The following is a 14,736-nucleotide window of genomic DNA, read 5'->3' on the forward strand; positions in this document are numbered from 1 at the left end:
TGCAGCGCCCGTGAATGGCACCTCGTGTTGTCTTTTATGTGCTGTGATAAGCCTCGCTGCTCTTTTCTTCTTCTCCTTTTTAAAAACAGACGTTAGCACCTGGCTGCTGCCCAACAAACACGGCGCTCTCCCGTATAGTCTCACTCAGCTGGAGTATGCATATTAACTCAGACGACAGAGTAAAACAGGGAGCATTGTTATGTTAATTTATACTATTGTGTACAGTCCCCGCTCCCTCTGGACATTCTTTCAAACTAATTATTATTTAAAGAATTTCATAATGTCTGTCTGTTTTTTACAATAAGGAGGATTTGTTATGTCTTCGGGCCAATCTGAAAGTCATGCTTTATGTTTAGATGAAACACTTTCCGACTGTCAGAGAGCGAAATGAGAGCTGTTATTATTTTTTTTAAAAGCGTTGATGTTTTGTTGCTGAAGAGGAGGCCCGGGAGGCGGAGGAGCTGAAAAGCTTCACTTAGTGTTTCAGAGCGCAGTTTCTCATCTTTTTTGTGCTCGCTGCTTCACAGCTCAGGTGTTGTTTGCTTTTTATTCCAAGATATTCGAGGTGCACTTTTGGATCACACGCGAGAAGCGTCGGCCTAGGTGCGGCCGCTCCTAAAACACACCTGAGCACATCTGGAGGGGAAAAACAGCTGGGAGCGTCTGTGGAGCGGGGCTGTGTGTGCACACGGGCAAACACGTTGAATAAGTGGGAAAATTGATGTGAGCAAATGTAGGAGGGAAACATGTCATGTAAAGTTGAGATTAAGTCTCCTACTTGATTTGTTTGGCTGCTTTGGCGAAAAAGTGACTATGACAAACCCTTCAACTCAACGCCTTGAGCTGAAAAGCTGAACATTTTTTAACTTTTATGCACATCCAAAACCCGCTAGAAAAACATGTCACACAGCAGCAAAGAAGAGCGCCAGGAAAGCGCTTGTACCAGAGGGAAACTGGTTTCGCTGGCTACTCTTTTCTAGTGAATCGTCTCCGTGTGATCGGGCTCTAAAATGAGCCACGAAGCAAAATCCATTGCTGGTCATGAAGTGTTTTGCAGCCAGCAGAGCAAACATGAAGAAACCTTTTCGAGGTAAACTTCGAGGAATTCTGTTATTTTTCAATTCAGCCCCTTTTTCTTTGTACACATGTTTAATCTTAACCTGTAAAGCCACGTTCACAACAGGGTTCAGCGCTAAGACAACACCGTTTGAGAACAGCTGCTGACCACGGATCTGCAAAGACGATCAAAAAAACAGTGAAGTATACAGTACATGTCAGACCAGTAGTTGGCGGTGTGACTTTGTGATGAAACAGCTCGCCCATGCTCACATGTTATCTTCTTTCTACAGAGCGGTGAGGTGTCAACATACAGAGATGGCTAAGAGCCAAACATTTGTGTTGTTACTCCAGGTGACCCTAAACTACAAAGAGAGCAAATGTCAAGAAATGTCGACTTGGAGTCCTGACAGTCGTTCACAAACAGAACTCAGGAAGCCGCCATTGTTGGTGTAGTTTACCTACTCGCTCTGGAAGCGTCATGTGCATGTGCAAAATGTCAGCTTTCAGAGGAACCGCATATTTCCAGTTTGCACGACCACGGAGACGATGCTGTTTTTTAAAAAGTTTGCACTTTGGAACCAGTTTTCAAAACTTCAAAACGTTAGACAATAATACAGGTCCACACACACACACACACACACACACACACACCGCCATGTCTCATACAGAGAATCACTTCATGCATGTGTTCATATGAATATCTGCATGTTTGTGTTTGTGTGCTGCTTTGTTTATAAGATAAACATTCCCTCATGATTCATATTTCATGCTGTGAGTCATCCAGAGAATACAAACTGTGCGGCAGTGCGTGCAGACATCTTTGAATATCTTGCAGATGTGTGTGTGCGGTCCGAGTGTTACACACTGTTTGTGCACGCTAGCACGGCCTCTGTATGTGTGTGTGTTTCTTACACAAAAGAACGCAGTAGGGTTTGTGTGTCCGCGTGCGTCACTCCTCTCCAGAAGCGTCCACAGTCCTGATGGTTAATGTAAGGTCAGCGCGGCTGCAGCGAGCACGGCTGCAGCGCCCTCTGGCAGTGGAGTGTGTTTGTGAATGGAAGAGACGGATAACAAGAGAACAGAGTGTGTGTTTGAATGTGTTTGTGTAATTATTTCCCCCTCAGTAACAGTCAGTGCATCATCATCCGTCTTCCCTGTTTGTCTGTGTGAAATTGTGTGTGTGTGTGTTTCTGTGTGTGTGTGTGTGTGTGTGTGTGTGCGTGTCTATGTGTGTGTGGTTGCCTTTAGCTCTCCCGCTCTCGCTCTCTCTCTCATGCCGTTGCCTGTCTAGTAGGTGTCTTGTGACCTGAAGGGGAATAACTTGTCAGTGTTTTCCCTCTGTGTGTGTGTGTTAGGAGACTCTGTAGTAATCTGAGAGGATGGTTATCCTGGTGTAAAGGTACGGTGGTCCTTAAGGACAAAACCGATGGAGTGAAAGAAGGAATTATCAAACTCTTTTGGACATAAACTTTAGGAGAAAGATAGAAAGCTTCATGTTAATGTCATCTGCATAGAAAAATAAAACTGTGTTCGAGATTAAATGTAGCCTAGCTTAGCACCAAAGTGAGAAAACTTGAAACGGTCAGCCTCCATCAAGAGGGGAAATAACTGGTAAACGTGTTTTTATTTTATCTTTGCAGAGTCTTGACCGTCTTTGTTTGCTCCGCTGTCTCTTTGCTAATGTTTGTTTTAGCGAAGCTAGCGTTGATTCAGCATGTTACCAGGTGCATGAGAAAAACAAACAAACTTTAAAATTTAAGCAATTTAGAATATGACACGGTAATTTTTGAACACATTCGACCCCCCCGCCCCCCGACCTCCGCACAGACTCAAAAGAACTTTTTGAGCACAGTCAAACTGCTGCCGCCGCAAAGACACAAAATATTTTACTGTCAAAATAATGAGCCTAAAACCGATGTGTCCTTGGGCAAGACACTTAACCCCAAGTTGCTCCCTCTGCTTCATCAGCGGTGTGTGAATGTGTCTGAATGGATGAGTTAATACTGATGGACTCTTTACTCAGCAGCCATTACCATCAGTGTGTGAATGTGTAGGTGTGACCTGCGGTGTAAAAGCGACTTAAGTAGTAAGAAGACTAGAAAATAACTACACAAGCTCAAGTCCATTTACCATTTTCCAAATATTTGTGAGCCAGCTTGGAGAGTTGCAGGATTGTAGTGACTCTTCATTCTGGTATCTATGAACCAGTTGGTAGTTTCACTTGTACAGAAACATCAGAAACATCTTGTCCACTGCAGTTTGTTAAAGAAGAGTCTGAGTACACTGGGAGATTGTGGCAAGGGCAGCAGGGAAGTTTTCACCAATCATCTCTTATAATCTCAGAGTCATCCTCAGCAGCCTGCAGAGAGGACACACAGCACAGCGGCAGTGTGTGTGTGTCTGTGTCTGTGTGTGTGTGTGTGTGTGTGTGTGTCTGTGTGTGTGTGTGTGTGTGTGTGATTACACAGTATACATAATATTTGTGTGCATATTCGTGTTTGTGCAAAGGTTTGCTGAAAGCTTGAGGGGATCCTGCAAGTTCCTACAGAGCGGTGTCTGTTGGTATTCACTTCATGCATACATGAACAGACAGAAACACACACACACGGGGGCCTGGCAGGTGTTTCTGTGTAAAGCTTTTAATCTGACTGGTTGAATTTTTCATCCACATCCCTCCAGAACAAGCAGGAGAGGCTGCACCTGTAGTTTGTTCTTCAGCTTTTACAGGTGTGTGTGTGTGTGTGTGTGTGTGTGTGTGTGTGTGTGTGTGTGTGTGTGTGTGTGTGTGTGTGTGTGCGTGTGCGTGTGTCTGTGTACGCTGCAAGCATGCGTCAAGCTGGACAGAATATAACATCCCAGACAGGAAGTGGAAGCAACATGATGTTTGCACGTTTTTTTTCTTGTGATCTTGTAGTTCTCCTGTGATCTTGTAGTTCTCCTGTGATCTTGTGAGAGAGAGAGTGAGGAATGACTTGCGGGGAAAGGAGCCACAGGACTGGTTTGAACCCAGACTGTCTGCATGGAGGTCCACAGCCTCCAAACATGGGGCAGACACACTAACCACTTGGCCACTGGCGCTCCAGCTAATGCTTGTTGCATAGAGAAAACTGAAAATATTTTAAAAGCTATAATTTCCAGTCGTGTTTATACTCTCTCATTTATCATAATCACGTTCTTACTGTTACTGAGTGATGAGTTGGATGTTTATGAAGACATGTCGACTCTTCGCCGTCTCTGCTCGCGCTGTAAGCATCAGCCCCGTGTGTCTGCAGCAGGTGGAAAATCTGGCCCGATGCCTCGTCTATATCTCAACCTGTTCCGTAAGCCGACAGCGCCAGGACTAATTAGCCTAATCACATTCAAATTATTCACCAGCAGACGCTCATTTATCAGGCAGAGAGAGAGAGAGAGAGAGAGGAGAGAGAGAGAGCGAGAGAGAACGAGAGAGAGGGAGAGAGAGAGAGGAGAGAGAGAGAGCGAGAGAGAGAGAGAACGAGAAAGAGGGAGAGAGAGACAGAGAGAGAGGAGAGAGTGAACGAGAGAGAGAGAGAGAGACAGAGAGAGGAGAGAGTGAACGAGAGAGAGAGAGAGAGAGGAGAGAGAGAGAGAGCGAGAGAGAACGAGAGAGAGGGAGAGAGAGAGAGAGAGAGAGAGAGGAGAGAGAGAGAGAGCGAGAGAGAACGAGAGAGAGGGAGAGAGAGAGAGGAGAGAGAGAGAGCGAGAGAGAGAGAGAACGAGAAAGAGGGAGAGAGAGACAGAGAGAGAGGAGAGAGTGAACGAGAGAGAGAGAGAGAGAGAGAGAGAGAGAGAGAGGAGAGAGAGAGAGAGCGAGAGAGAACGAGAGAGAGGGAGAGAGAGAGAGGAGAGAGAGAGAGCGAGAGAGAGAGAGAACGAGAAAGAGGGAGAGAGAGACAGAGAGAGAGGAGAGAGTGAACGAGAGAGAGAGAGAGAGACAGAGAGAGGAGAGAGTGAACGAGAGAGAGAGAGAGACAGAGAGAGAGAGAACGAGAGAGAGCAGCTGAAAGAGACCTTTAAACAGAAAATGTGTCAGACTGAAGCCGCAGTGTGTTTCCAAATATGAGTATTAACTGAAGATGTTTTCTGCTTCCAAATGTTTGTGCTGATATCTCAACAACAGAAACTCTGGCACGAGAGGTTTTGTGTGTTTGGAGGATTCATCCCGCTGGGAGGGAAATAATGTGACGACAACAGTTTGTCTAACGTCGAGTCACAGAGACAGCCAAGCTGCCTGCAGCGTTATTCACGTCTCACTGTGTGTGTGTGTGTGTGTGTGTGTGTGTGTGTCTTAGTATTATAATGTGTGTCACACTTTTATTTGTACTTTATATTTTGTGTGTTTGTATGTTTTTGCTCATGCAGGTTCACATTTTGGTGCCTTAATCCTCTCGCTATGCATCACCCTGCTGCCAGCAGCTTTGCCTGTCTGTCTGTCTGTGTGTGTGTGTGTGTGTGTGTGTGTGTGTGTGTGTGTGTGTCTGTGTGTGTGTGTGTGTGTGTGTGTGTGTGTGTGTGTGTGTGTGTGTGTGTGTGTGTGTGTGCACACGTTGATGAGCAGCCTCGGGGGGTCCATTACGCCTGTGACAGCCCCACAGCAGCAAAGCAGGAATTCAGATAACTTATGAACGCCGTTTAAAGCCAAACTGAATCCACAACTTGTGAATTATTAAAGCGATTACACTTCTGTGAAGATCGCTAAAACTCCCAACAACAACAACAACAACAACAACGGCCTCCTTTCTACTGTCACTGCTGCCAAGAGACCTTATCTCCAAGCATCAGCAGAGGGAGGGGCTGCACAGCTGGAGAACGTGTCATGTTCTCAAAGTTGATAAAAGGAAAACGCGTTATGGATGGAAGATGTTGCATTGTGGGAAAATGCTCATTGTATGGATTTTTGGTGAATTTAAGAGAAGTCTGTTTTTGTGAGGAGTAACTTGAAAAGATGGCTCGACACAGGGACATAGAAAGTCCTGAAAGTAGAGATGGCAGCTGACCACAGTGAAACAATCGACAGGTGTTAACAACAAGAAAGCAGTCCAGAAAACCAGAGAGAAACGGCCTCTTCAGGACCAGAGGACTCGCTGATGTCACAGTGGGATTCTGGTAAAAAAAAAATACTTCTCCTCTGATATCTCCACCCATGGACTCCACCCCCAGCCTAGAACTAAACTTTTGCGCAGCTCCGCCATTCAGGAGATGTGAACACAGCCGTGCTCAAACGAGGAAGCGGACCGCTTAATGACGTCATTCCAAACGCCTCCTGCCGCTTTAAAAACCGTTGTATCCCCGCAGCACGCTCTCGTTTCCTCCTCGGAGCTGCACGGTAGATGTGGACGTAGGAAGAGGGTCGATGTTGGAGTCTCAGAAATAACAATAACATCCACAGTTAGCAGGATGGACTCAGTCTGCGGGTGGTTACCATGGTTACTTCTTCTTTTTTCTGCTTTTTTGTGGATTTGCAAACCAACTAAAAAAGTTTGGAAACGTTAATTCGGTCACTTATTTCGCCCCTTTAAAAATACTAATTGGTGTTGTATTATATATCGTTGGAAAGCCTGACTAGTCACCTTTACAACGAGGTATAACTTACAAGGATCATGCATTCGTGGAATGTGCAACACAGCTAAACGTGTGGGTAGCGCCCCAGAAAAATGTGGCAAAATCCCCTGCAATGTTCTTCTGTTGGTATTGAGGAGTTTATGTGCATGCTGCCCCCTGCTGTATCGAACATACGCAAGAGGTGCGGGATGATGTCACTGATGTGAGAGCAGACCAGCGGGGGAGGGGGGAGGTCCTGATGTGAAAACACCATAACTCCCATCTTCTATCCTAGTCCACTGCATGGGGATCGTGTTGTGTAGTAAGAGGGTGAAAAAGAAAGTCACAAATAGATGAGTTGTAACCATTCGTTTGCAGATAAGGATGTTTTGGTTTTTTTTCTGTCCCTGATACAGCAGCATGAGTCATGACTCAGAGCGTCAACTAACCACTGCAGCTTCTTTGCTGCTCTGAAAGTGCGACTGGGAGGCAGTCTCGGGGAAAAGAGAGTGGATGTAATTAAAAGAAGAATTAAAAGCACATTGTAATGGATACGGCAGGATTCTGCAGGACGCTCTGCATGCCGTGATCGTAAGCTGGTGCTGAAAGGCGTTAAAATAAAATACTTTTTTTATTCTTCAAGTTTGATGTTTAAGCCGTGGTGGAATAGTCCCTGATTAGGATGCAACTTAATGACACTTCTGGAGTCGGGCATGAAAGTGGTTGAGAATTGGTTTATGAATTGTTAAAGTCCCCCTTCCCCCCCTCCCCCCCTCCCCCCTCCCCCCTTCTCTGTGCTGGAGCAGAGGTTGTAAAGTAGGACACATCCTCTCCCCCTCAGAGCCCAAACAACAACAGGAGCGCCTCCACAGCTGCTGTCGAACTCAGTTAAAGAGAGCGCGCTTTGCAAAATACTTAACATCCGGCATATAATATACATGAGACCCTAAAAAATGAGCAATGAGGTCTAATGGTGCTCGAGAATAAGCACTCATGACTCCTTTATAGCTCAAACGGCGAGCTCGGAAACACTTAAATCAGAGAAAATGTCCGGGGGATTATAAATATTCTTCACCTGTTTACATTTTCTACATCCCTGTGTGGCTTCTTTGGCGGAGAACAGATCATTTGTGCACAAGAAGATTGAGCAGCAAATGCTTTTTTTTAATCGATTGACGCTGGAGCTAGCTTTGTTAGCATGGTGTGTGTGTTGTCACAGACTCTCAGGGGAGGAGGAGGGGAGTCTTTAAGGCAACAGGACCCTGAACAAGACATTTTCAGGTCACCATGTCTGCACCTTTTCCATCACAGGTAGCCTCGTTTCATCTTCCAGTTGACTCTAAATGGGACCACAGTTTACTAAATGAACAGCCTGCTGTGTTGAAGAAGACTTGAAACTAGAGATTAAGACCATGAACTCATCATGACGGAAATGTTTACCAATCAAATGAATCAAGTGAGAAGAAGGTTCACGTCCTCCTCGTTTTACCTTTGACTTTGTTTTGCTATCATTGGAGTCACCCTCTGCTGGTCACCAGGAACAATGCAAGGCAATTCATCATAGTTGTATCTTTTTCAGAAGGTTATGCTTTTGGTGTAGACTACAACAAGTGGCACCCGTCTGTTCCTGCAGGGGGCGCTGGAGTCCCATCGATGGCGTTCTCCATGTTGGAAATGCTGTCTCAGTCTAACTTTCAGTCAACCTAACGACAGGCTGAGAGCTGGAGCTGAGGCGGGTTTTAAACCTCCTGACAAACCGTTACACCGCGCCCACCTGTCAGTCAGGTCAGCTCCACGCCTTATTGTGAATAACTCTTATCCTTCATCAAATGAAAACTGATGAGTCATCAAAACATTCACCCCCTGTACAGTGTGTGACGATCGAGACATGAGCTAATCAGACCTATTTGTTTTTTTTGAACCAGGCTGTAAACATGTTCATCTCTGCTGTAAAAACAGGCTTTTTAGAATGGGTGCGTATGTGACTTCCTGTGCTTCTGCAGCCAGCCTCTAGTGGACACTCGAGGAACTGCAGGATTATTTTCACTTAAGCATCAACTTCATTTTTCAACAACAACAGTTTGCCGCTTGGTTTATGACCTTTACTGCACCCAGTCAGCAGGGGGAGCTATACATACTCTGGCCTCACTCCAGGTGGCTGTTACTCCGTCCATCTTAATAAACAGTCAGTAAAATACCAGAATACTCTGTTATAATCAAAGCCTTAGGATAGTGCATTTTGACGCCACGTCCAGCCAAGGGTACCCTGCTACAGTTGCTTTTCCTGCCATTAAGGGGCAATGTTACAGTGAAGCTACAGGTTACAAGCTGCAGGACTGAATCTGTCATCCTTTTATTGGATTTCTTTTTTTTAAGTCAGCCTGGTTTCAGGAGATTCATATCCATGACTCTGTTCCAACCAAAGCTCTCCTTTCAACATAAATAACAAATCCAAACACTAACACCAGGCGGTGGAGACTTTTTGTTGCCCCTGCAGTTTTTCAGCATTTTAAAGTGGACAGACGTGTGGAGATCCGAGCAGAATTTAATTTATAACTTAATCAAATATTAAAATCCTAACCCGTCTCTGCCAGAGACCATAAACCAGGACATCTGTTCCCCCCTGTGACACATAACAACGACGGCCTCTGTTTGACCGTCCGAGTTCATCAAGCGGCCTCCCTCACTATTTCTGCACCAAACTCTCCGGCAGCACTCGCAGAGTGTGCAGGAACTCAACCTTAAATATAATCGTCTTAAGAGGGTGCATATACAGGATACACTTGAACTTGTGAGAGCGCTAAGTAGATTATACATGAGGGCGGTTTGTGAAGTGTTTACATCATATTTATGTGCAGTTCTTGCATATTTTACACTTGTCGGGGAGCATTTAGAGACAGCGTTCTGCAGGGAGACCCACTGTACCTGCACCTGCTCAGCAGGAGAGGAAACCTGGATCTGGGACGTAAAAAAAGGATAAACAGGTGTTATAGAGTACCACAGGAATGAGTCCTAAAACCCGGAAGTAAGTTAGCATTTGAGCGCCATGGGGTCTAACATCTAAAAGCCAATGGCTTATTTTCTGCAATGATCAAAAATCCAATGCAAAAATCCCATAGGCGAATTCTCGTTAGACCCCACGGCGATGCTACTTCCGGGTTGGCTTACAAAATTACCCCCCCCCCACTGATCTGTTGTCTTGTTTACTCGTGTACAAACATCATTTGCCGATGTCTGTCAGCAGGGCCGATATCGACCGATGCATCCCCTGGTTCTTCCTCAAATTGTTATTTCCTGAAATGCAATGTCTTTCTGTTTTTTTTCTTTTTTGTTTTCTGTCTCTGAAATCTTGATACAAAGAAGAAGCACATTGATGTCTTCTGAATCTGTACTGTGTCTCTCTTCCCTGCAGATGACGGGCCTTATGGGAAAACAAAGGACATATCAGGTCCAGAGCACAACATGGCCTCGAGGAGACACAGTATACCAGGTATGTCAGTATTTCATCCGTTCCACTGTCGACTTCTGTAAACTGTGTCGGCTACACTCGGGGTCTCCACGGCGTAAATCAGTCATGACATCTTGTCTCAGATTTGTCCGACACTGAAGCCTGAAGCACAGATTGTTTAATTAGTTTGAGGCGTTAGCGAAAGAACACGACGCCCTGACCAAATTGGGTCACAAAGAACATCACAATCTGACGGCAGGGTGACCCGATGATGACTGCAGAGATGACTGCATGCAAAACAGTCCAAGAAGACAGTTTTTTTTTTAGTTTTTTTATTGTATTCAGAATCACACATTCACAGACATTTGTACATAGTGTTCATTTGTGGTTAGAGAATAGAGTGATTCCTCTTTTCACATTTTTGTAAATTTATACAGAACAAAATAAATCAAATAGAAAAAAAAAAAATAGAACCGAACAAATCAAATAAAAAGACAAATTGTAAGACATGGGGTGATTTTCCACAACAAATACAAAAACGAAGCATACAGGGTTTCATAACTAAAGTAAAACCAGATTAAACAAAAGAAGGGAGTTTAGGGGAGATATAGGAAGAAGACAGTTTGATTCTTACATTTTTACAACACAAGTAGTTTATTTGTCAATTTAGCGTCCAATGCTACCTCAATAAAAATACATTTTAGTAATGGGCGCCTTTTAAAAACACCCAAGGTCACCTTACAAAGCAGAGACTTGCAGTATCTTGAGGTGGGATTTGAAAATGAAGAGAGAGTCAGTGTTAAGCATGTCTGGTGGGAGGGAGTTCCAGAGGTGGGGGGGGCAGAGAGGCTGAAGGCTCTGGACCCCATGGTGGTCAGACCAGTCGGGTGGTGCAGTGAGCTGTTGGAAGAAGAATGCTGAGTTCAGGTGGGTGTGTTGATGTGCAGGAGTTCAGAGAGGTACAGAGGAGCAGAAGTTTGAAGTCGATTTGATTCTTAACCGCGAGCCGATGAAGCTGCTGAAGGGTTAACGGAGGTGGTTCTGGAGCTGATGCGAGCAGCAGAGTCCTGGACAAGTTGAAGTTTCTGGATGGACTTGAGAGGGAGACCAAAGAGAAGGGAGTTGCAGTGATCAATGTGGGATGTAACCAGGATGTAAACAGGAATGGCGGTACTGTTGGGTGTGAGGGACGGGCGGAGGTGAGCTTGGAGTGTTGGTGTGCTCTCGAGGATGACAGCCAGGCTATTTACCCGGGGTATGTTTATAGTTTACAGAGACAAATTGAGATGGGGGTGCTTGAGACGATCCAAGCTTTCATTGTGCGAGAGGCGGGGTTACACCCTGGACTGGTCACCAGCCAATCACAGGGCTGACATATAGAGACAGACAACCAGCCACACTCACATTCACACCTACGGCTAACCCTAAATTATAGACATTTAGTGTTTAGAGGGAGGACTGAAGCAGGAACAAGGTCTGTGAAGGGAATAAATAAAATGAGTCTCAAACTTTTCCTGGAACATGTTGATGATTATCTCCTCATAACGTGAAGAGATACAAATAAAAAGGACTAGAAGCTGGATGTAATCTTTCTCTTTTTGTGATATTAGTTTCACATCATGAAAATAATGCAATATGTGAATTATATTTTGTGCTTCTTTGGCCTTTTCTTTGCAGCTTGATATCTTTCACACATCAAATCAAACTCCCTTTCTCTCCCTCTCTCTCTCTCTCTTTCTCTCTCTCTCCCTTTCTCTCTCTCTCTTTCTCTCTCTCTCTCTCTCTCTCTCTCTCTCTCTCTCTCTCTCTCTCTCTCTCTCTCTCTCTCTTTTCAGTCTTTCTCTTCCATGCAGTTACATAACTCGGCTCCCTGCCCAGCTTACTTCAAACTTTTCTGTTGACTCTGATTCCAAGCACTTATAATTTGACATAAGCTTTAAGATTTTAAAGGTCCAATCAGTGAGATGTGTAGTGAGTGAAATGATAAAGTGACCTTACTCTATGATCAGACATTAAGGAAACATGCTATGTTGAAGGAGATACTTTTGAAAAATGGAGAGAGGTTAGAACACAGAAAGGTTTACAGACCGATGCAGAGCTGGATAAACACTGAAGCTTCAGTGTCCACCACATGGCAACCTGTGTGAGCATGGACTATAGAGAGGAGGGGGCGGGGGGAGACAGCTCTCTACAATGTTTAGAATCTGGACTGCAGTACCCATTTAAAAGACTAGGGGTCAGAGTTACATATTGCTCCTTGGATATCAAGGGAGTGCATCACATTAATGCCACCTTGATGCCAAAAAGCATACAATATGGAATAAAACAAAGTGTATACTTCAAATATAGTTTCGGAATTAATGTTATGTCATTTTAACACACACACGCACACGCACACGCACACACACACACACACACACACACACACACACACACACACACACACACACACACACAAGCCTCCAAGTGAGATGGATGCTTGTGTGTGATTGCTGGCTGCATTAGGTAAATCCCTCAGGTGACTCTGAGGATCAGTGAGGTGCTTCACACCACAGTTATCTCTGATGGGTATTACCACACACACACACACACACACACACACACACACACACACACACACACACACACACACTCTTCAGCACACATTATCTGCAGAGATAATGTGTACTCATTCATTCATTAGTCATTGTACGTCTCATATTTGCATAAAAGCATCAAAGCTTTTACAAATGTAGTTTGATGGCGTGAATGTTTTCCAAACTGAATCCAACACAAAATGAGTTTTCTCCCTCAAACAGAGCGCACTGGGAGTCATGAAGTTTAATCTACCTCTTCATTTAGACGCTCGGGGGAGGAGCAGGAAACACATGAGACAAGTTTTCAAGCTCACTGAATAATGTCTTTTATGCAAAACAGAGAACTGAGGAAAGATATTATACCCTCAATGTTGATCAGGATAATGGAAAACAGTGCAAAAATATACATTCTCATAAACAAAGAAATATTAAAGGAGCAGTATGTAACTCTGACACCTGGTGTTTAAAATGGCTACTGCAGTCTAAATTCTAAACATTGTAGAGAGCTGTCCCCCCCCCCCCCCCCCTCTCTAGAGTTGATGCTCACTCAGGTTGCCATGTGGTGGACACTGAAGCTTCAGTGTTTATCCAGCTCTGCATCGGTCTGTAAACCTTTCTGCGTTCTAACCTCTCTCCATTTTTCAAAAGCATCTCCAATATTGATCCTAGTTTGAGCACGTTTCTGCTCGTGGAGCTTATTAGAAACATGCAGAGGCTTTTTAGGTCGGGTACAATCACTTCTATGTGAACCAGTTCTCTTGCCCGCTTCCATCGCTGCAACACCTGTTGGTTTGACCTGATAACTGCTCTCATGTCTGGCAAACCGAACTTTTAAAGTTTGATAATTAAGCATCCTGTATCGTTACGTTCAGCTCGTCTTTCGGTTAATGATGTGCATCAAAGCTTCAGGTCTCAGAAACGACACAGAGTCATGGACGATTTAATCTTCTTCATGAACTTTTGTCATGAACTCTGAGCTGAACAGCAGCAGAGGGATGAAGGTGAACTGAACCCATTAAGTTGTTCACCTCATCGAGCCTTTGACTCGGCTGCTGTTAGAACAGAGGTTACAATGAATGTTTCTTGATATTTTGAAGCCTTTGTTAATGCTGCTTTAATGAAGTGTTCAGGGAATATAAACTATTGAATAGCTTTTGTCCTTTTATTGGTGCACTATTCATTGATCTTTGTAACTGCAGTCCACAGACAAATCCCTTCAGAGAGTTCAGCGTCGGGTCAGACAGTTTTAAAAATGAGTCAAATGTCCTGATTTTAGTTTGGACAATATGTGAGCCATCGTCCAAATTCTGCTTGGAATCAAAGATGTCCAAAGTGTTTTTGGTATCATCTAAGAGTTAATAGAGAATGAGACTAGCCTGCACTAGATGGTACACATGATGTACTCTGACAGTGGTGTGACTGTTTATATTTTCAGTAAATTTGCATTACCCTGTCAAGGCTTGAATTCATTTTACCAGGAAAAGTTTCTTGTTGAGTTAGATCTCTTTTTCAAGAGTCCTCGTCGAGACAGCAGCATCAAAGTTTCACACAGAGAACAAAACGGACATTAAAGCACCTTTACATGACTCAACAAATCATAAATATTAAAGGAGCAGTATGTAACTCTGACACCTAGTGTTCAAAATGGGTACTGTAGTCTAAATTCAAAACATTAGAGAGAGCTGTCTTCAGGTGTATCTTACTAACCACTTATCTCTCTGCTGTACTCTGTGTGTTTGAGTGTGTGTGTGTGTGTGTTCCTATATATGTGTGTGTGTGGGGCTGTGTCTCGTCCTCGTTCCGTGTTTGTGTATTTGTCTTTATGTGTATGTGTGTTTCCGGGTAGAAGCTCTGCGGGGGGTAACCATGGTGGAGCTGGTGAAGAAAGAAGGCAGCACGCTCGGCCTGACCATCTCAGGAGGGACCGACAAGGACGGGAAACCGAGAGTATCGAACCTACGGCCCGGAGGACTGGCAGCCAGGTGGGTGCAACACCGACGAAGAAAACACTTTTTCATATTCTGTGGTAAAACCGCTTAAGCTGGGTACGCACTACAAGATTTTCTGTTGCAGTTCCGACACTTTGGAACAGAT

The 14,736-nt window shown here is 44.4% G+C and overlaps 1 protein-coding gene across 9 annotated transcripts in view; it reads left to right on the plus strand.

Moving 5' to 3' along the window:
• Positions 1-14,736, plus strand: part of LOC132977268 (glutamate receptor-interacting protein 2-like) — a 160,848-nt gene that overhangs the window by 102,324 nt on the left and 43,788 nt on the right. For 5 of the 9 annotated variants that reach the window (XM_061041764.1, XM_061041766.1, XM_061041769.1 and 2 more), the window contains exons 2-3: positions 10,031-10,108; positions 14,489-14,624. In XM_061041764.1, coding sequence (XP_060897747.1) covers positions 10,031-10,108; positions 14,489-14,624 — 214 coding nt within the window. The remainder of the gene's footprint in view (positions 1-10,030; positions 10,109-14,488; positions 14,625-14,736) is intronic. The other 4 variants (XM_061041765.1, XM_061041771.1, XM_061041773.1 and 1 more) reach the window with 1 other exon arrangement.

The sequence above is a fragment of the Labrus mixtus genome, chromosome 7 (genome assembly GCF_963584025.1).
Source record: "Labrus mixtus chromosome 7, fLabMix1.1, whole genome shotgun sequence".
NCBI classification, from domain to species: domain Eukaryota; kingdom Metazoa; phylum Chordata; class Actinopteri; order Labriformes; family Labridae; genus Labrus; species Labrus mixtus.